This window comes from Eretmochelys imbricata, chromosome 3 (genome assembly GCF_965152235.1).
Source record: "Eretmochelys imbricata isolate rEreImb1 chromosome 3, rEreImb1.hap1, whole genome shotgun sequence".
NCBI lineage: Eukaryota > Metazoa > Chordata > Testudines > Cheloniidae > Eretmochelys > Eretmochelys imbricata.
In genome coordinates, this window is record NC_135574.1 from 142,109,658 (window position 1) to 142,131,977 (window position 22,320).

The window sequence follows — 22,320 nt, forward strand, 5'->3', positions numbered from 1 at the left end:
AGCTTGCTAAATACCAAATTCCTAAAGATTTTTGTGGAACTTAAAGGCACCCAGCTCCAGTGAATGATGAGGTGAGATATTAACATAGGGAACCAGGAGATCTCTGCTCGGTTTCCTTCCTAATTTAGCAGGGAATTGAACATAAGTGAGATGCAGTGCTGATGGAATTTGTGTGAGGGAACTGTATCTCTCTCTCTTACAAGTCCTGCCATCTGCATCTGCAGAGTTCATAAATGCTGTTTATGCACTGTGAATAACTTCTTAATGCTTAAATAATCATAGCTATTTATCAAACTGAATTTACAAGCTCTGCAATTATATATTGCTCTTAACTTCCCCAGAACCTCTCAGGGAAGTTGCATCTGCAGAGTCCTTCATGTTGCTCCCAGAGTGTCAGAAGAGGCCCTTTAATAGTGAGAGGAGGGGGGAAATGCCATCAGCCATAGTAAATGCCATCAGCCTGTTGTTTATGAAGGCTAATGTTCAAAACAACGTTGAAATTTTTAAACTAAGCCATTTTTGAGTTATGAGCCCACCAAAAAGTTAGAAGTCTTTTAAGTGCCAGGTCTCCGAAATTAATCAATCTCAAACTTCCAACAACAAAAATGCCTCTTTGGACCAAGGCCACACCTGATACTTTTCAAAAGGAAGTTTTAGAAAATGTTCAAAGGGGTCAAAATCAGGATTACTATAGAAAGTGTCATAGCCTTCGCTATATGAAGTCATTCAGGCCACTAATCTCTTTCTGAATTATGTAGAACAGTTTTAACTGGTTCAATATTTTTCCAAATTGGACCACAGCACCCCTTTAGTTATAACTATGAAAAAATGCATGAAGTGTGTTAGTGTTTCTTAAATAGAGTCCTGCATCAGTGTCAGTCCATCTGTTACACCTGACTTTAACAAGACCGGCAGCTTTGTTTTCAGTTTCCTAGTAATACTTGCATCCTAACCTAGATATTTGTTTCCATTTAAAGGAGTTCCTTCAGTGGACACCACAGCACTCAAGAAAGAGAATGCTCTCCTTAAAGCTACAGACTCAGTTCATTATGACGATGCTGATGAGACAAATGTGAACTATGAGCAAAAGCAACAAAAACAGACTTTGCAGTCCCTTTTTTCCATGCTTCGAGAAGAGTTTGAACGGATGGACTCGAGGATACTCCCTCTGTGTCTCCATCAGGTATCCCGTGTATCAGCATGTTGTTACATGTGATTATATTTTTATACTATTTTTTGTCCTAGAACGTGTCCTCGCTGGAAATAAAAAATACTTTAACACGTTTTAGGTAACACATGCGAATGTCCTACTGTAGACAAGTGAATTTGTAGTTTTAAGATATGTTATGTGGTTCAGGAAAACCCTAAGAGGGAGGTTTTCCTTAACTATCTAGTACATGTTAAAACTGCAAATTACCTTGTGTTAAAATCTTAGTATAGACATGTTAAACCACACCTTTTTTTATGGATATGGTCCCAGAGTAGGGTTGCCAGACACCCAGTTTTTGACCAGAGCACTGTTGAAAAGGGACCCTGGTGGCTCCAGTCAGCACTGCTGACCAGGCCACTAAAAGTCCGGTTGACAGCGCAGCGGGGAAAAGCAGGCTCCCTGCCTGTCCTGGCTCCGCACAGCTCCCGGAAGTGGCTGGCATGGCTGGCTCCTAGGTGCATGGGCGGCCACAGGGGTTCTGCATGCTGCCCCCATCCTGAGCGCTGGCTCTGCAGCTGCTGTTGGCTGGGAGTTGTGGGATGGCACCTGTGGGCACGGGTAGTACATGGAGCCCACTGGCACCTCTGCCTAGGAGCTGGACATTCCAGCTGCTTCCGGGAGCCATGCAGAGCCAGGGCAGGCAAGGAGCCTGTCTTAGCCCCACTGTGCCTCTGACCAGCGGTGCCTGGCTAGAGCCCGCACCCAGACCCCTTGCTCTAGGTTGGAACCCCCTCCCGCACCCTAACTCCCTCCCAGACTCCACACCCCCTCCTGCATCCCAACCCTTTGCCCCAGGTTGGAACCCTCTCCCGCACCCTAACTCCCTTCCAGAGCCTGCACCCTTCACCCCCGCCTTCACCCTCCCAGCACCCCTACCTCAACCCTGAGTCCCCTCCTGGAGCCTGCACCTCACACCACCTCCTGCACCCCAACCCCTTGCCCCACTCCTGAGCTCCCTCCCTCACCCGAACTCCCTCCCTCATCCCCAGCCCCACCCCAGAGCCTACACCCCCAGCCGGAGACCACCCCTCTGCCCCAGCCCTGAGCCTGCTCCTGAACCCCTCATTTCTAGCCCCACCCCGGAGCCCGCACTCCCAGCTGCACCCCAATCTGCTGTCCCAGCCCAGTGAAAGTGAGTGAGGGTTGGGCAGAGAGAAGGGGGCATAGAGGGAATGGGGCCTTGGAGAAGGGGTGGGATTGAGGGCAGGGCAAAGGTTTTGGTTTTGTGCAATTAGAAAGTTGGCAGCCCTATCCCAGAGTTGGTTACACACAGTTTAGGGGGGACACATTCCTTTAAAATCATGAAAAGATTAGACATTGGTATAAGTAATTGGTTCTCTAAATAGCATTTTAATCTGGAAATACTCTTATTGCAGACCTAGCTTAATGTATGGATCATAAGGATCACTCTTACTCAGTTGAAGGTAGTTTTTATTCCATTAATATGTGCTGATGATTCTTCTTCCATGTAACCTGACATAGTGCAGTCACTATCTTAGCTCTACATTAGGCCAAGAGAATAGGCAGTGTTGTAAGATGTATAGCTGTGGATTTGAAAAATAAGTGAGAATTGATGTACAGCTGTTTATTTCTACCAACAGGCTAGTGGCTTTGCTCCCCTGCAAAGGGTGACTGGAAGTGTGACTATAATGTAGCATAGATATGTGGCTAGGATCTTTTGAACTATAATACACAGTTCAACAGTGTTGGTTTGCTGAATGTTGGCTCTACATCAGGAATCGGCAACCTTCGGCATGTGGCCCTCCCACGGTAAGCACATCCTTTGGCCCGTGCCACTTCTCGCAGCCCCCATTGGCCTGGAACGGCAAACTGCGGTCAGTGGGAGCCGCAATCAGCCGAACCTGCGGACGCAGCAGATAAAAAAACTGGCCCGGCATGCCAGGGGGCTTACCCTGGTGGGCCATGTGCTGAAGGTTGCCGATCCCCTGCTCTATATATTGACCAGAAGGATGTATTTTGAGGGGATCACTTTAGCTTTCTTTTTCTTATAGTGTCTGACAGTGCTACTTCATGGACTTATTCTTTTGCCACCGTTGTTGAAAACAGTGTTCTCATTTGAAACTGCTCTTCAGCTGATTTCTGCGGAATAGTGGTTCCTTTGCTGCTGCATTGCCTCTTGTTGTCAGTCATATAAATTATCAAAATGAGTAATAAATAAAATAGGTGTCAGGTTCCATAAATATATTTTACATTAAAAAATAAATATTTTACCGGCAGTTTACATTAGCAGTGGAATTTTTCAATTTTTAAAAAATGGTGCTTTAGTGAAAAGTTTCTATTTCCTTGCATTAATTATGTATGTGAAACTTTGTTAGCACTAATTTAGTCTCTTGCCTGAAACAGTCTCTAAGTTTTGTGCTGGCTCGTGAATATCAACACCATATAAAGAAGGCAGTGTAAATAGTGCAGAGATCTCAAAGTGCTTTACATATATTAATTAATTTATCCTCACAACACCTCTGTGAGTATGGAAGCAGGTAAATTCTAGTTGTTGTTCTCCCCAATTGAGGTACAAAGAGGCAGATTCTTTCAAAGTCATGCAGGAAGCCTCTGGCAGAACTGAGAATAGAATCTGTTTCCTGACTCCCAGCCATGTGTCCTAACCACAAGACCAACCGTCCTTCCTGAGACAAGTGAAACAAGCCCTAATAAAATGGTTGAAAGAAAGTCAATAAGTACTTGACATGTTGGCCATAGTATATTTTTATTAAGCTGGAAAAAATCAAATGGTTGGAGAACAAAGCTTGTTCTTTTCTTGTGAAATGAGCAGTAATTAGAGCATCATCTTCTTTGGAATGGATTAATCTGTCATGAAGGGCCTGATTTACTAATACAGCCTGCCAATAACTTGTATATGTAATGTGTTTCTATCATTTTCTAATATGATGAGCCGTAACGTCTCACAACTGTTCACCCAGTATAGAATTAATTTTAATCACCTTTTTATTTCATATGAACAAGTGCAATTTAAAACCAACTGCTGTATTACAGAATCACTAAAGCATTAAAATTCAGAATGGTATAATAAAAAGCTTACAATAATTTTTTTCCAGGCATCAGTATTCTAGAGGGTGTAATAAGGATTAAGTTTAATTAAGCAGAAAATTATCCTTTGATGTTTAACCCCAGAACATGCTTTTCAGATTTCTAGGAGTGTGCACATAATTTGTTTCTGCCATTAGAAGACAAAAAATATAAATGCTCCTTGAGTTGTTCCAGGAATTTCTGGGACTACCATTCCAGGCAGCAGCCAGAATATACAAAAATATGAGTCTTAGAATTCATCTGTCAATTCCCCTTTGGAGATGTTGGCTCAGAATAGACTAGTAGGGCTGCGTGCCAGGAACACCCAATTTGTAACCCAAGTTCTGCCACTGACTTGCTTTGTACCTTGGGCAAGCAAAAATACTTGCTATATTCTACACCTATCCTACTATGGCATTCAGGCTATTTGTCTGGGAGTTCGGCTGCTGCTAAATACTTGCAGTTCTGGCTTTCCAGTACCAATTGAAAGTCCATTGCTACATAATCAGTAACATACCCATTCTAGTAAACTCGGCATTTAAAAAATTAGTTTTGTGAAGACTACATTGATACTGTATCTTGGTTTTATTTCCATGTCCATGTTTTGATATGGAAAGTTTCTCATGGTAACTCACTGGTGAATATTATTGGTCCCCTTCTGTGCCAAACTACAGAAGATAAGAGTTATTTGTGCCCCACGCTGGGAAGTCTTAGCTCTTTAGCTGCAGCTGTAGCACCTCATGCTTTTAGCTCTGGAGTTTAGTCCTCAGTGCATTGGCCGAGATGATGGCCATCACTCTGGTATTTAGCTTCAGGTTATAGGCTGGTTGAGTTTCAAAGATTAGAGGTTAATCTAACCTCTTCTTTTTCTTCTTTCTTGCATTAAACCCATGAAATGGGGTCTGCTGTATGAGTCCTCTCCCTCCAAAGTACTCGTTCAATGCCGTATCCTCTATCATATTACATACTGACCTGTCTTCCTTTATGACATCCCCCCACTTCTTCTTGGGTTGACTGGTCTGTCTTTTTTTTCTTGGTGGAGTTTCTCAGTACTGTGGTTTACATGACCAAACCATATCAGCCTGCACTTCCTAATTTTTTGTTTATGGGTGTTAATTTGAGTATATCTCTAACATACACATTCCTTGTGTGGTCTTTCTTACTTATACCATTCATCTACCTCAACCGTTGCATTTCTATGGAACAGATTATTTGCTCATGTTTCTTCTTTGTTGCCTAACACTTAGCACCAGACATTAAAACCAAACGGACCAGGGTTTTATAGACTTTCCCTTTTAATCTTCCTGTCACATGCTAAACCAATTATCTCTCCCCATTTGAGCCACGCTTTTATTATTGTAGCTCTCATTTCATCATCCATTTCCACATTTTCCTGGATTCTGGAAACCAGATACTTGAAACTTTGCATTTTCAGTATTGTCTGTCCCTTTAGTTTCAAGAAATTAAATACTATATACTCTGTTTTTCCTCTGCTTATTTTGAGCCCATGTGTCTCCAACAGACTAATCTAACCTTTCTTAAACATTTTTACATGATCTTCTGAAATATTACTTCAAATAATCAGTCTTCCCTCCTTACTTAATTTTTACCGGTACCTGTCCTTGGCAATGTTTTGATTTCCAAATTAAACCTGAAATGGTACTGTGGATTGTATATGGAACAGGCAAAGTTCACTAGCCTTCTGTATCTATCTGCCAGATAGCTTTTTGTTTGTTCTGACACGCATGGGTTAGGTCATCCTAGATCTGGTAGAACAGTCTTTAAATGCTGTGTCTCTATGTTTCTCATTGTTTTCCTTTGGCAGAACTGTCACTTAAAGGTCATGTTTAACCCCTTCTGTTACAGCAATGTCATTAAAAGGGGAAAAGACATAAGTTGGTTCTACCTCATAAAATCTATAATGCAGGTCATAGAGCTGCCATCTGGCTTCATTTTGTGCCTGCTGTCATGCTGAAGTTTTTTTGGATCTCAAGACCCCGGGCTTAGTGAATTGAGGGAAGATGGGTAGATGCTCTTCCACATGGGTCCTGCAGTTGGTCCTTTCTGTTTCCTGCAGAAAAATTTTTTATCAGAAGTCTGGCAATAATTGATACTTTTCTTAAAGCCCCAGGTCCTGAAATCCTGAGCTTTTCATGAGGATTTCAGCTTTCATTTAAAAAAAAAAAAAAAAAAGTTTCTGGCCTGTGTAGTTGCAGAAAAAAGCTTGACTGTCATCTATAAACTCAAAAACTAGAAGACAAATAAAAAAGACCTGTTTTTTTTTTAATTTTTAACCTTGCAATTTTTTTTGAGGCCCAACTCATGATTTTCAAATGTTTGGAGTTCACAGTGCTGTGAAAGGGACCTAAAGAGGAGAGTAGTTATATCTGTGGTCTGTGACAGGCTGCATTCCCCCCCCCCACCACCACCACACCTTTAAAGTTCTCTATCCAAAAATTGCTCTTGCATGATAAGTCAGGACACTGGCCCTTCAGAAAGAGTGTTCCCCATTTCACCGTTTAGCAGATTGTGCTGTAGCATTACTCAAGAATTCCCTCTCTGCAACGATCTTACTTCCTGCAGTCCTGAGGGAGTAGTATCTGATAAGAGAATTCATACTCTCATCCCTTGCATGTAAGTAAAAATGTGCACCATCTAGACTGCCTTAATATAAAGCTCTTTGTTGTATAATCACTTAAGCATAAAAACCTATCAGTTTAAAAGATCTAGAACCCAACTAACGTTTGGGCTTATCGGTTTCCATGAATATAAGAACAAGGAGTTATATTTGCTACTTGTATGGTCTTGTCAGTATTTATTGTTTCCTACTCACTTGGTTAATCTCAAAGACCAAATATTCGTCTGCAAAGTATAACTTTTTTGAAATATATCTGTTTGTCTTAAAATGAATATAGTGGATGGGGTTTTTGTGTTTTTTGTTTGTAAAATTATTTGATTTTCCTTTTAAAAAACCTTTCCTGGAATAACAACTTTTATGTCTAGTTTTAACATGGAGCAAATGTATACAAATAAAATATGAACTCTTAAAAATTAAGATAATATTATACATGCATGACTATAATAAAGAATCGTGATGTTAAACATTATTTTCTTTTTCTTTTTCCTTTACAGATAGCTGAGGCCTATTTTCAGGAGGAGGAATGTATCCTTTCATTGATCAAAATTAACAGTGCTCCATTTTGTAAAAAAAGTAAAGTGGCATCATAATAAAAATTTGAAAGGAAAACCGACTTTGATGGTTCACAGGCTGTGGATGAGGGTTAGGAAAAGGTGAACATGCCATGTTTTATACATGAGTAAGCCTACAATATGTGCTTTCTGCTGTGTTTTCTTAGCCAGCTAGCTGGAGTACAAGTAAAGAAATAAATCCCCTTTCCCAAAGCTGTACTGATATAATTGGTAATGCCTGCCAGAAACAAAGACATAAGCAAAACAGTTATATGCTTCAAAGAAATCAACTGTTTTACATGAGAAATCCTCTTCTGAGTATTAGGCATTAAGAATATGCCTTATCCAAATAGGATATATATCCTAATTTATAAGAATACTACTGTAGTGATGGTGGGCCTTGTGTGTGTGTGTGTTCTACTGACCTCTGCATCAGGATAATGATAACTAGTGCACAGTGTTGAAGGAGAACTTGGGGGTAACAAAAGCAAAACAATAACGTATGATTTTATGTTACATAGGCATACAGTTTAGTTTAATAGTTTCTCAAACCACAGACAGTTGCTTCTCGGAACAGCTAGTTCTGGGGCACACATGGGGAGAGGTTACTCTTGACCTGTTCCTAAATAATACACAGGACTTGATTCCAGGAGTTGAGCCAGTCATGGTGACTATAACATAATCTAAGTTAATTTCATCCTAGGAGGGATTGATCATACTAAAACCTAATGCTGTGATGTTATACTTTAGGAAGTATGGTTTTTCAAAAAACTTGGAAACTCTTTAGAACCTAAATATGAAAGCTAAGAAATATATATCCTTAGTATGGGTGTGGAGGCTACTTAAGTGTATCACATTACTCATGGAACTTATGCATATCCTTAAACAAAAAATAAAGCAGGCAATTTAAAAATCATTATGATTAAATAGCAAAATACAAGATTTTACAAGTCTCAGAAAGTATTCTTCCAAATATGGAAATCTAGCCCAAGTGATATTAAACTGTATTTAGAAAGGGATAAAGAATAATTCTGAAAATACTGTAAAGCTAGTATTTAAAATAGAATGTATGTCACCACCTTGAGCATTACTTTTGGTCATCCCATCTGAAAAAGGGATAAGAAAGAAAGAAAATAAATGAAAATGTAGAGGCATGGGAAATATTTGTCAGTGAGATTAAAAGATTAGGACTATTTAGTTTAGAGCAAACGTGACAGAAGTACAGTATAGCGAAAACCACATGGGTGCTCACATTTCATACTAGAAGAACGTTGCTTTAATTGAAAAGGAATACATTGAAAGCTAGTCAAAGGAAATATGTTTTTAACACTATGCTTAGTGAAGCTGTGTAACTCAATGCCACGAGACAGTGGGGCAAAGAATTTAGAATGGATTAGACATTTATATCAATAGTAAGGGTAGGTAAAATTGTGCTAACTATAATAAATATTTGTAAGGGATAACAGCTCTTGCAACCATTAACTCTGTGGAATTAGGAAAGAATTTACCCCTAACTGTACTCTTGCATAATTATTCATGATAGGGATTTTAAACCTTCTTCTGAAGAATCTGATATTAACAATTCAGTGGAGACAGGATACCGGATTAAATGTGCCATTGGTCTGATCCAATAAGGCAATTGCTGTGTTCTGTGTTTTATTTTCTACTAAGTTTATACAAGGCAAGGAATATGAACTCCTTTAGTGCTGTTTGTTTATGTCATTTGTATCCCATAGTTAGTAAAAAGAGCAAGTACTTCTTGTATCTTTATGGTGGTTACTATAGTATTTTATTTGGTATAAATAATGCAAATACTGTGTCTATATACTCAGAACCTGATTCACTCTGTTTTCATCTCCAGTATATTGCCAAATGGAATTTGAAATAGCTGAATGTGTAAACACCTGGCAAGAGGTGGTTTAAAATGGAATGATTGTTAGCTAACTTCATACTGCTTGGCAGGAGAAGAATTAGTAGGAAAGTATACAGCTTTTAGAACGCATTTGCAGACACAGTGAAGGCCCTGCAGAGGGGGGGAAAGAGATGGTTGGTAAAGGAGGAATGCAGGGCTGGCTCTAGGATTTTTGCTGCCCCAAGCAAAAACATTTTTGGCCACCCCCACTTTTTTTTGTGTACACCCCGGCTCCGCCCCTTCTCAACCCCTTCCCCAAATCCCCAGCCCCACCTCCTCCCCCGGGCATACCACATTTCCCCTCCCCCCGGCTTCTTGCAGCTCCCCCCCACAACTCCCCACCCTTGCTCACCTCCGCTCCGCCTGCTCCCCTGAACACGCCGCTGCTCTGCTTCTCCCCCGTCCCTCTCAGGCAAGGGAGAGGCAGTGTGTTCAGGGGAGCAGGCAGAGCAGAGGTGAGTGGTGGGAGGGGAGTGCAGGAAGTAACGGGGGGGTAGAGGAACCGCTCCCCGCCCCAGCTCACATCTGCTCCACCACCGCCTCCCTCCCCGAGCGTGCCGCCGCTTGGCTTCTCCTCCCTCCCTCCCAGGCTTGCCGCTCCAAACAGCTGTTTTGTGCGCTGCAAGCCTGGGAGGGAGGGGGGAGAAGCGGGGTGGCGGTGGTGGCGTAGTCAGGGGAGCAGGTGGAGGCGGAGTGGAGGCGAGTTAGGGCGGTGGGGGCACATTCCTAGGGGCGGCATGGCCGGCGCCGGAATGCCACCCCTACAACTGTGCCACCCCAAGCACCTGCTTGTTTTTCTGGTGCCTAGAGCCGGCTCTGGAGGAATGGTCAGCATAATCTCAAAATATTTCACAAAAAATGAGACCCCTTCATACTTCAAAAATAGATTGTCTGAGGAGTAACTTTTGCTGGTGGCTGTTCACACCTTACTGCAGCTGTGCAAACAAAGTATTGTATTAGAAGTCCTTGTCCTAAGAAGGGGAAATCAAAATGCTTGCAGTCCTTTAAAGTTATGCCCTGTGTTTTGTCTAACAGGTTTTTGGTGAAGATGTGTTCTTTGGGAAGAGATAAATTGCCTCCAAGTGCTACTTTATTATTATTGGTTAAGCTTCTACAGCAGGGGTCGGCAATCTTTGGGAAGTTGTGTGCCAAGTCTTCATTAATTTAAGGTTTCGCTTGCCAGTAATAAATTTTACATTTGCAGGGGCCCCCCGACAGAACCCCCAACTGGCAGTGGGATGAGCAGGGCCGGCGGCCGGGACCCCGGCTGGCAGGGTCCAGCGGATGGAACCCCAGACCGGCAGCGAGCTGAGCAGCTCAGCACGCTGCCGGTCTGGGGTTCCGTCCGCCAGCCCCTTCCAGCCGGGGTTCCGGCCTCCAGCCCCGCTCAGCCCACTGCAGGCCTAGATGGACAGAACCCCAGTCCGGCAGCGGGCTGAGTGGGGCCGGCAGACAGAACCCCAGACCAGCAGCACGGGCGGCAGATGGAACCCCAGACTGGCAGCGCGCTGAGCTGCTCAACCCACGGCCAGCCCGGGGTTTCGTCCATCCAGGCCAGCAGTGGGCTGAGTGGGGCTGGCGGCTAGGATCCCGGCAGGCAGCAGAGTGCCACTAAAAATCAGCTCTCATGCTGCCGGTTACCGACCCCTGTTCTACAGTATGCTTAGTGCTGTTCAAAACACAGAGGAAATGCACTTGATGTCTTTGGATGTGAGTGGTTCTGTCTTTGAGTGTAGTAATGCTTGTCTTTGCTTTTGGGGTGATTTTTTTTTTTTCAATAAGTAAGTTACCAGAAAAATGTATAATGTACCTGCACTTAGACTCATAGTTGATCAAATATGCTTTCTCGGGGTCAAACTTTGTGGAAAGAGATGATAATGTAATAAAAGAATCTTACATGCTGCTTTTAGGAAGATATATTTTCAACTCTTTTTCAGTTTTTGTTTAGTTTAATAATTTATTCAAGTCTATTAGAGTGCTGACCATATAACCACTCACACAAGTACCAAAATGGATGTATCAGGTTTCAGTCACAGAACTAGACTATGTCCTTTTGAATGTGGTATCAAATATAAGTATATCCCAATATGTCTGTCTGTATCTGTATTTCTCTTTAACCTTCCATTCAGATGAGAAGGCAATGAAGTTCATTCAGCTTGAACGACTATATCATGAGCAGCTACTTGCAAATCTTTCTTCCATTCAGGAGCAGTGGGGTAAGTACAGTCTGTTCTAATGTGGTGGAGAGGAGAGTTATCTTTTAGATAAGCTTATGGAACTTGTTCTTTCTAAATAATAAAACAAATATTTTTCCAGTCAATACTGTGTTGCAAAAACAAAAGTAGCTTTTTCACCAGAACCTTTAAGAGCCTGTCATGAGAAAATTATTCTTTCCTTGGATTTTTCTCTTGTCTTCTTTGTGAAGAAAAGGCATGCTTAGGGGATCATTCTTTGTCTTGGTCAGTTTCTATACTTTGAATTCGCTACCATGGTCGATTCTTATATTCTCTGGTGAAACTAGCATGACATTTGTTTCATTTCTTGAAAACACAATTTATTGTGTCATGATGATATGCTTTTTATCTAGAGTCTTCTTCGTAATTGTACAGCGTACACAGAACAGATTTGTTTTACTGATAAAAAACAAAATTGGACTTGAACATATTTTGCCATAGACTAGTCTCTTTGGCTTCCACATTTTTATGGCTAAATACATGCTAATTTGTAGCAGCATGGCTAAAACTATTTGTGGTTTAATTTAGAAACAAAGTGGAAAACAGCAGTGCCCAGTACAGTTACAACTCTGAGTAATTCAGCTAAAGGACTTAACAATGAAGAGTTAGAAAATCTTGCTAAACTTTGTACATCACATCAAGAGTAAGTATAGCAAACTTTATTACTTTAGCAAGTGAAAGTGTACTTCCTTGTTATCTGTATGGCAGAAATGGATTCAACTACATCCCCCAAAATAAAAATTGTAGCAGTTGATTTAAAATGGGTCAAAATCAATTCACAACTGCAAGGCAGATGCTGTTCTTGATAGGAAATGTTTGGTTTTAATCTGTAGTAAGAATACTTTGTTCTACAGTAACTTCTCAAACTGGATTAATATTGTTAAAAATATTTCTACAGAGTCCAGGTATTACTTTGATAGTCTGGGGAGTTGAAGAGTTTATACTTGGATCACATTACTGCCTTCTTTTGCTGAACTGGTGAGGATTCAGTTGGACAAAATTGTCGTTTAGTCCCCAAATATACAGTTATGATCAGTCATATTGGGGTGGCAATCCTCAAATAAAGTGTGATATGATGTAGTGTTTGCTAATAAAGTTACTATTCAAGATGAAACAAAACAGCAGATGAAAACTGTGTACTATAGAGATACCGGATTCTACCGTCTGATGTAGTTATCTGATCATGTTCTGGCAAGACACAAACACAAATAATTCAAACATAAAAATCATCAATAAGGAGCTTTTAAAAGTTTAAAGTTCAAAGTCTGGTGCCTGCAGTACTAGAAGGTTGATGAAGCATGCTAGTGACTTGCACTTTAACCATAGCATAATTCTTGCCACGGCTTGCATTTAGCAAGTCATTCAGAAAAGATTACAGTAATATCAATCAGTGGCTAACAGTTGGGTCCCTTAAAACCAAGGTGTTTAGGCATGAGAATTAAGTAGTTTCTTTCTATACAGCAGAGGAGCTGCTCTCATATTTTTGAGCTTCTCTAGTGCCATTGGGAAGGAATGCACTACAGGGACTCTCTTTACCTGAAGCAATTATATTAATAATAAATAATAGTGCTTAGCTCCTTTATTTATTTATTTTATTTATTTGTTTGTTTGTTTTTTTATCGTAGTGTCATAGAAATGTAGGGCTCAAAGGGACATTGAGAAGCCATCAAGTCCAGCCCTCTGACTATACTTAACAAGTGTTTGTCCAACCTGTTTATAAAAACCTCCAGTGAGGATTCCACAACCTCCCTTGGAAGCCTTATTCCAGTTTTTCACCACTCTTATAGTTAGAAAGTTTTTCCTAGTATCCAATCTAAATCTCCCTTGCTGCAGATTAACGCCGTTACTTCTTGTCCTACCTTCAGTGGACGTGGAGAACAATTGATCACAGTCCTCGTTGTAGTTTGATTACAGTTTTGAGTATGGTCTTTCAACCAGTTATGCACCCACATTATAGTAATTTCAGGTGGACTACATTTCCCTAGTTTGCTTATGTGAGAATGTCATGCAGGACTGTGTCAGAAGCCTTACTAATATATTTATATAACATTATAAGATAACAAGAGGCACCATGGCCTGAAGGTCAACAGACTTGGGACTGTTCTGGACTGGAGGGAGCCCTTTCTGAAGGAAAGAGGCTCTCACAGTATACCTGGACAAAAAGTCCCCTTTCTATTATGTTGAGGCTATGTCTACACTACCGCGGGATCGATGCGGCTGTGATCAGTGCACTGGGGGTCGATTTAGTGGGTCTAGTGAAGATCCTCTAAATCAACGGCAGGTCGCTCTCCATGGACTCCAGTACTCCACCGGGAGCGAGAGGAGTAAGGTAAGTCAATGGGAGAGCGTCTCCTGTTGACCCAGCGTGGTGTAGACACCGCAGTAACTCAATCTAAACTACGTCTACTCCAACTACATTATTCATGTAGCTCAGATTGACTTAGAATATCAAGGTTGGAAGGGACCTCAGGAGGTCATCTAGTCCAACCCCCTGCTCAAAGCAGGACCAATCCCCAGTTTTTGCCCCAGACCCCTAAGTGGCCCTCTCAAGGATTGAACTCACAACCCTGGGTTTAGCAGGCCAATGCTCGAGCCACTGAGCTATCCCTCCCCCACACTACATCACAGTAGGGTAGACATAGCCTGAGAGTGCTACAACGCAGGCAGCTGCATGGATCTCAACTGTGATAGTGTGGCACAGAGAGAGAGAAATAAACTCTCAAGCAGGTCCAAGGCCATTAAAGTGTTGGTATTAACCAACAAAGCACTGAAACTCCACCCAGAAACCCACAGGCAGCCAGTGCAAATCTGGAAGGCGGCTGTTATATGTCTGAAGCAGGATCCTCCGCTTAACAAGCAGCATTCTGCACTTGTCAGATGGACTTAAGGTAGAGCCCCAAATGGAGCATATTGCAGTAGTCTAGCCTTGAGGTGACAGTCATGAATCACTGCATTGAGATTTGCTTTGGTAGGAAAAGACTACAGTGTCCTGGGCAGTTGCAAAAGGAGAGAGCCATCTTCGCTATCACTGAATGGTGATCATCCAGTAGTAACTGAAAACTAACCAGATTCCAAGGTTGTAAAAATGACTGCACATGGCAAAGAGATGTGCTTAATCAGAGGGACAGATACAGTTTTTGCCATATTTTCCATTTGCTTTCTCCAGCCTTCTACCATCCCTTCCATTCTTGCCTGGCAAATAACTTCAGCCAGCTTGCTCTCATCCATGTGTCACTGAGGGAATAATTTGGCTTGCAGAACCTTTATCACAGGTGGTGATGCATAAGAAGAAAACAGCTTGACTGTCAAAGCCTAGATTAAGTTGTCTGGCTGGCAGTCAGAAAAAAATAATTTCTTTACTTATCATCTTACCACATTTGATATGGAGCCATTGGAAAGCAGAAACCTGAAACCCTGCTAGGGCAACTGAGGCAACTTTTAGCCCTGTGGCTGCAGTAGCAGCTTGCTACTGGTCTCTGACTGATAATGAAGGATTCCTTTGCCCAAGTGTCTGTCCGGTTCCCTAATATACAACTTCATTACATGTAGTCTTGGGATAGGAGATTTGGCCCATATAGTTTGGATTTCGGCCAAACTATAGGCTTGGAATAGGAGATTTGGCCCGTTTACTCAGCATCTAGCAGCATCTCTGTAGGCACAGAATAGCAGTCTTATTGTAAATAACTGTTTTCTCCTTTCAGAGTAGCAGCGATGTTAGTCTGTATCTGCAAAAAGAAAAGGAGTACTTGTGGCACCTTAGAGACCAACAAATTTATTTGAGCATAAGCAAAAGCGACAGAAGTACTGTTTTCTCCTTGAAGTTTGTTCCATGTGTCCTCACTTTACTGACTAAAATTCAGATACATTACATCTACTATATTCCCCTCGTCCACTAGTTATGTAACTTAATCAAAATTAGTGACCATGTTTTTTTGGCATAACTTGTTCTTTAAATATCCATGTTATCATTCCTGTTGTCAGTATTCTGTAGATGTTTATAGATTCTTTTAATAGTTGTTTCATGTTTTTTCTAGGGATTGAAGTTAGATTTACCTGGTGACAAAAATCAAAATCACTTTTCTGTTTTGTTTTTAAGATGGAGCTCTTTGAATATTTGAGTTATGTGTTTTTCTAATTGAGAGCATAGATGTGTGATTTTTTCCCAGTAATTTATTTTATAATCCAAATGCTCATACTGGACACTTTTTTTTTTAAGAGACTATTTTGGGCTGTTTCTGCTTTGCCTTTGCAAAAAAAAGCTTATATACCTTAAGGCATATTGTCAAGTTACAATCTAAACACTTTAAAAAAAAAAGTGTTAAACATTGTTTCTGTTTGCCCTGAAACCTCTTGCCAAGTGTTGTGGTTTTATAATAATTTTTAAAACAAATTCTCTCTCCCTTATTGCTGTGTTTATTGCTGTGTTTATATTGCTTATTGACAGGACTGACTATACAGGATAAATCATGGAGCTAATTGTGTATCTAAAGCTGTAGAATACATAGCCTGATTTTCAGTGGTGTTGATCCAGCTGTGGGTCCCACTGATTTCAGAGGGAGTGATGGGTGCACAATTCTTCCAAAAATCTGAACTAGAATAAACTGGGGGAGAGGGGGAGTAATATTTTCTCCAAATCTTTCAGTTACAGCACATGTTACTTTTAATGCTAGTTGGTAAAACATTTGCAGACAGAAGTATGATTTTTGAAGTTGTGTCCCTTTGAAAACACATTTACAAGAAGTTTAGAACATTTCTGATGTGTTTTTATCCTTTTAACTGCCTTCTCAATTACGTGCAGCAACGTCCATAATAATTGGCTTTCTAATGATGTTAACATATGGTACAGCTCTATACTTTAAACTATGCTGGTGCACTGATAGTGTTTCAGTGTTGGAAAAGTTCTGTGCTAATATTAGAGCACGGAAGGGACTAGTATGATTTGTGCAGTAGTTATTGTGACATTTGTTGTGAAGAATATTGTTACTGAAAGTGGTCATTTCTTCTTTTCTTTATTGCTGCAGGCCACTTGTATCCAAACACAAGGTAAGAATTTATGTTTTCCTTGATGCTGCTTTACCAATTGAAAATATAAGTAAGGGTATTCTTTAGTGTGCTTTGACATACTTTTTATAGAGTTGGTTTGGACATTTTGTACAGAGTAGACTTCTCAAATAATTGCAGTGTTTGAATTTAAAATCAACAGTTACAGTAAGTGCTGTCCTGTTTTACAGCTAGTAACTACTGAAAAGTCCTTGGGAGGCAATCGGTTTGGACAATTAATGGGATCAGAAGATTTAAAAGAAAGAGAGGCCGCTGCTTGTGATTCAGGTACATCTTGTATAGATTGTGTACATATTTTTAAATGTACTCCTGTTGATATTGTGCAGCTGTTGCATTTGGAGTTGCAGCATATAACAGGCGCAGAAAAGAGAGTGCACATCATTTTTGCAAAATTTAATTTTTCACAGAATATTATAAAGTATTTGCACAGCATAAATAATGAATAGTTCTAGGTAGGGAATGGTCTTCATAATAATAATTACTTTAAAATAGCATTTTAAAATATTTTAATTTTTTTGTGTTGTATCAGTTCATATAACATACAAAAGGCTATTCTTAATAGGTACAATTGTCATACTAGTGCCAACCTAATGATCCTCCAATATATAAAATGCCTGGCTAGCAAGAGATCTTGTTATAAATATTCTAAGTTGTGGCCATTAAATATAATTAATTATTTAAAAGATCCATATTTTGGTCTGACATGTAATGTACCAATCCTGTATAAAGCTTCATTTTCCATACCAGCAAAGAAAAAATTAAGAAATGCATATTTGGGGGTCTGAAAGAAAGAAAATGCATCATTAATATTTGTTCAGGATGATAACTGGAAGTGTCTCTCATCTTTACTTCCCTTTTCTGCAGTGACACAGTAGTGCTCTGTTTGAGGATAGCCCATACAGTACAATTACATGGGAATGGAGAAGGAAGATAATTTCTAAGCTATTTAACCCTAGTACATCTTTTCTCGCTATGAACAAAGATTTTTGCATGTTCCTGAGGTAGATGGTGAGAGTTAAAGTGGTCTAAAATTCAGTGCTTTTCTCTCTCCAGTGGCAACTGCCATCATCCAGGAGATTTGGCAGGGGGTCAGAAGCTAGGAGGTGATGGTGGCAGGGAACCACTGCTTCTCTATACACTACACTTCTCCTTCCATTCCACAACTCTATCATTACCACCATCCCCACCCACACATACAGTTATCTTTCTGTCTGGATTCTTATAGCACATCCACTACCGTGGCATCTAAGCTCATTCACAAGTTTGAAGAAAGTGCTGTCAGCTATCGTAATTTTATCGTGAGTCTTGTAATGGTTGGTATATTTCTTACAACACCAGTTCCTGGAATCAGGAGATTGCATGAGAATGTCCGATTGCCTTCTGTTTTTTAAGTAAGTTTGTGACTCTTATGGTTGCAGAGAAAAGCTTAAAATCATGAAGCGACTGCAGCCTGAAGGTTCAGAAACCCAAAAGAAACCAAAATTTATTACTTTCATTGCTGGTTGGAAAACAGAATTTCTGTTCCACAGGAAATTCTGACATTTCTAAATTTACTTTTTTTTTTCAGAATCAGAACGAAAGGCAAAATTTCCTGCAGAACAGAAATTCTGAAAAATTTAATTTCAGACCCATCAAAATGTTTTCTTTTGATGTCAAAACTTTATAATGTACAATATAAAATATTTGTATATAAAAATTATAATATTATAAAATTCAAAACAAATGACATAATTGTCGAAACAATTTATTTAGACTTTCTTACCTCTGAAATTTTGTGAAAATTGACATGTTCCCTCAAGATATTTACATTTTGACAAAACTGTGTTTCCACTGGAAAACTGTACCATCAAAAAAATTCCAGACAAGCTCTAATAGTTGTTTAAAAATCTCATGATTTTGGAGTGCCTGACTAATGATTTTTGAATGCTGAGGTGGCAATACTGTGAAGAGTGTTTATGTAACTTCCTCCCCACCTCCCATGCTGGCACATGTCTTTGGGAAGCAGTGGATATGTGTCCTTGGCTCTCGCACTGGCAGATCTCTTTTAGGAGAGTGGCTTTTAATAAAAGTCTATCTTAATCAGCTATTATTGCCTCGCGCAATCCAGGCATGTCAGCAGCAGGGGGCAGCATGTTCTTCTGCAGCCACAAAGAGAATTATGGGTGGGTGAGGGAGGAAAGATAAAATTAGTCTTTATTCTGGAAAATGTATTTATATTATCACATTTTTTAAATAGCATGGAGAGACCTGGGAAACTAAAAAGCCAGTTTTGTCTCATCTATTAGTTGGCTGTCTCTGGTCACTTGGCTTTTAGAGGCAAGATGTGATTATAGTAGTAAGAAAGGAGAGGGAAACTTCCAAGGAATTTGAAGAGGGCCTTAGTGAGAGTATAAATAGCCAAATTAAGAGGCTATCTAAAAGGGGAAATGGCCCGGAATAGCTATTGTAGAATGATGCCCCATGAGGACATTCGAGATTAAGTGGATTAAGCTATATTGTATGGAATTAGCATGTGCATCCGATGAAGTGAGCTGTAGCTCACAAAAGCTTATGCTCAAATAAATTGGTTAGTCTCTAAGGTGCCACAAGTACTCCTTTTCTTCATGTCCACATGGGAATCTATTGTGGAATAGCAATTCTATAATAGCTATTCTGAGCCATTTCTCAAGTAGACAAGCCATTAATTTGGTCATTTATAAACTCATTAAGGCTCTTTTCTAAAGTGGATTCAGCTAAACAGCCTAGGAGTGCCTTTATACTATTTGTACACTTACAGTAGCATGTAGAGTACATATACTGCATGGCTCCTCCCCCTCTCCCCTGCAGCATGGGCGTAAATAGCACTGTAGAGGGCGAGGCATGGATTAGGCAAGTAGAGTACATGCACCAGAACCTCAGGGGTGTGTACTCTACAGTTTTCTATAGGCCCAAGCAGTGCCTCCCCCATCTACACTGCTATTGTTAGCAGTGTATTGTCCGACTGCTGCAGCCTTTTCCCACCATGGGAAAAGCTCTGGCACGGGAGAGGCAGCAGGGAAAGGCTCTAGCAGCAGGAAGTTGTTTAAGCCTTTCCCCACTGCCACCCCACCTGCTGGAGCCTTTCACTGCCACATGTAGCTACCCACCATACCGTGAGTTTAGCCTGCTTTTCACTGCAGCTTGTAGCTATGTGTACCCTACTTGCCACTGCCTGTGTTCACAAGGCTTTAGTGTGGAATAAGTGTATCCACATGGGGAGAGAGTGCAGAATAGCTATTGTGCTTGATTTTCAGACCCTAGCTTATTTTGCAATAGCTTTTCTTTCTAGACAAGCCCAAAGACTCCACTTATCTACCATGTATAGAGTGGGGGATGGGGGCATGTGTGTGGTGTCTGTGTACATATATAAAACTGTAGGTATGTAATTTAGATAAAATATATATAGTGTGATAGCATCCTTGAAAGAAAATGCCTCTTCTTCATTAATCTAAGTCACACTTGGCTGGATTCATCTAGTGCATGTGCAAAGGACTGCAATTTGTGCCTTGTGAAGACAGCTGGCTCCAAAGGGGATTCGCCAGTGTTCCCCCCCTTGAGATTCTTCCTAGGAAAGCAGCTTTAAACTCCACCCAGGCCTCCATCAGAACCCAGCTGGCTGAGGATGGTGAGGGATGCGTAGACTCCCCTATTTTACAGCTTGTGCTGCTGTAACCCCTCCCTCTCATACAGTTTCGGCTGCCAGGGTCCTGGCGCTTGATTTCTGCCTGCTGAATGAATCAGGGCCTCTAAACCTGTGTATTGCTCTTAAAATAGTAGAGTTGGAGCACATACTGTATGTATTCATTTTTTCAGCACCGGTCTGAAAGTCTTAATACTTTCCTGTTGTAACTCAAGATGGCCAAAACCCTACATATTTGTCTTGTGTGAAAACTCTCTTGAATGAAATAATGAATAATGAATTTAGTAAAATATTTTACTAAAATATTTTACAAACTGTAAACTGCCCTAACTCTAATCCTAACTCTATGGGCAGGTGGCGTATGTGTGCATTCGGTGCAAGGAGCTCTTGGCCCTCAGAGACCGTGTACAGGCTTTGGAGGCCAGGGTGGCTGAGCTGGAGGAGCTAAGGGAGACAGAGAGGTACACAGATGAGACTTTCTGGGATACAGTAGAACGGTCCCACTCCTGGTCTGACAGTTTCTGTGCTGTTGAAGAGGATGAAAGTCTCAGGGAAGAAGAACATCCAACTGGAACGGAGGGAAACGATCCCATAGTTGGGACCCTCCTTCCAGATGATGATGTGGTATCCTCTTGCACTGAGGATACCTCTCCAGTAGGAGGGAACTCCAGTTATTAGGAAAAGACAGGTATTAGTAATGGGCAATTCGATCATGAGGACATAGATAGCTGGGTTTGCAATGACCAGGAGAACCACATGGTGACTTGCCTGTCTGGTGCAAAGATTGCGGATCTCTCGAGCCATCTAGATAGACTTATGTGTATTGCTGGGAAGGAGCCGGTGGTCGTGGTACATGTACATACCAATGACATAGGGAAGGATAGGAGAGAGGTCCTGGAGGCCAAATTTAGGCGGCTAGGTAAGAGATTGAAGTCCAGGACCTCCATGGTAGCATTCTCTGAAATGCTTCCAGTTCCACATGCAGGGCCAGTTACACAGGCTGAACTGCAGGGTCTCAATGTGTGGATGAGACGATGGTGTAGGGAGGAGGGGTTTAGATTTATTAGGAACTGGAGAAACTTTTGGGAAAGGGGAAGCCTATATAGGAAGGACGGGCTCCACCTAAATCAAAATGGAACCAGATTGCTGGCACTTAATATTAAAAAGGTCGTAGAGCAGTTTTTAAACTAAGAGCTGGGGGAAAGCTGACAGATGCAGAGGAGCACATGGTTCGGACATCCCTTAGGAGAGGATCTATAAATGGAGATTCCCTATGTCCTAATAAGGAGGAGAGGATGGAAGATGATAAAATACAGGTAGGATCTGATGAGAAACAGTCAAATGAAAAAAAGTCCCATTCAATTACATCATGTAATGGCAGGTAGCTAAAAAGTGACAAGTTTTTAAAGTGCTTATATACCAATGCTAGAAGTCTAAATAATAAGGTGGGTGAATTAGAGTGCCTCATATTAAATGAGGATATTGATATAATAGGCATCACAGAAACTTGGTGGAATGAGGATAATCAATGGGACACAGTAATACCAGGGTACAAAATATATTGGAAGGACAGAACACGTCGTACTGGTGGGAGAGTGGCACTATATGTGAAAGAAAGCGTAGAATCAAATGAAGTAAAAATCTTAAATGAACCAAACTGTAACATAAAAACATCTGAAGAAGTGGGTTTTTTACCCATGAAAGCTTATGCTCAAATAAATTTGTTAGTCTTTAAGGTGCCACCGGACTCCTTGTTGTTTTTGTGGATACAGAGTAACACGGCTACCCCCGATACTTGAAACTGTACCGTAGAATCTCTATGGATAGTAATTTCATGCTTGAATAATAAGAATATAGCAGTAGGGATATATTACAGACCACCTGACCAGAATGGTAATAGTGACTGAGAAATTCTCAGGGAGATTAGAGAGGCTATTAAAATAAAAAAACTCAGTAATAATGGGGGATTTCAGCTATCCCCATATTGACTGGGTACATGTCACCTCAGGAT

General features: G+C 40.8%; 1 protein-coding gene across 7 annotated transcripts in view; it reads left to right on the forward strand.

The window, feature by feature from the left end:
• The window catches only part of CNST (consortin, connexin sorting protein), a 105,760-nt gene that overhangs the window by 56,417 nt on the left and 27,023 nt on the right, over positions 1-22,320 (forward strand). For all 7 annotated transcript variants that reach the window (XM_077813496.1, XM_077813493.1, XM_077813492.1 and 4 more), the window contains 6 exons: positions 978-1,183; positions 7,388-7,418; positions 11,486-11,572; positions 12,119-12,233; positions 16,612-16,633; positions 16,822-16,918. In XM_077813496.1, coding sequence (XP_077669622.1) covers positions 978-1,183; positions 7,388-7,418; positions 11,486-11,572; positions 12,119-12,233; positions 16,612-16,633; positions 16,822-16,918 — 558 coding nt within the window. The remainder of the gene's footprint in view (positions 1-977; positions 1,184-7,387; positions 7,419-11,485; positions 11,573-12,118; positions 12,234-16,611; positions 16,634-16,821; positions 16,919-22,320) is intronic.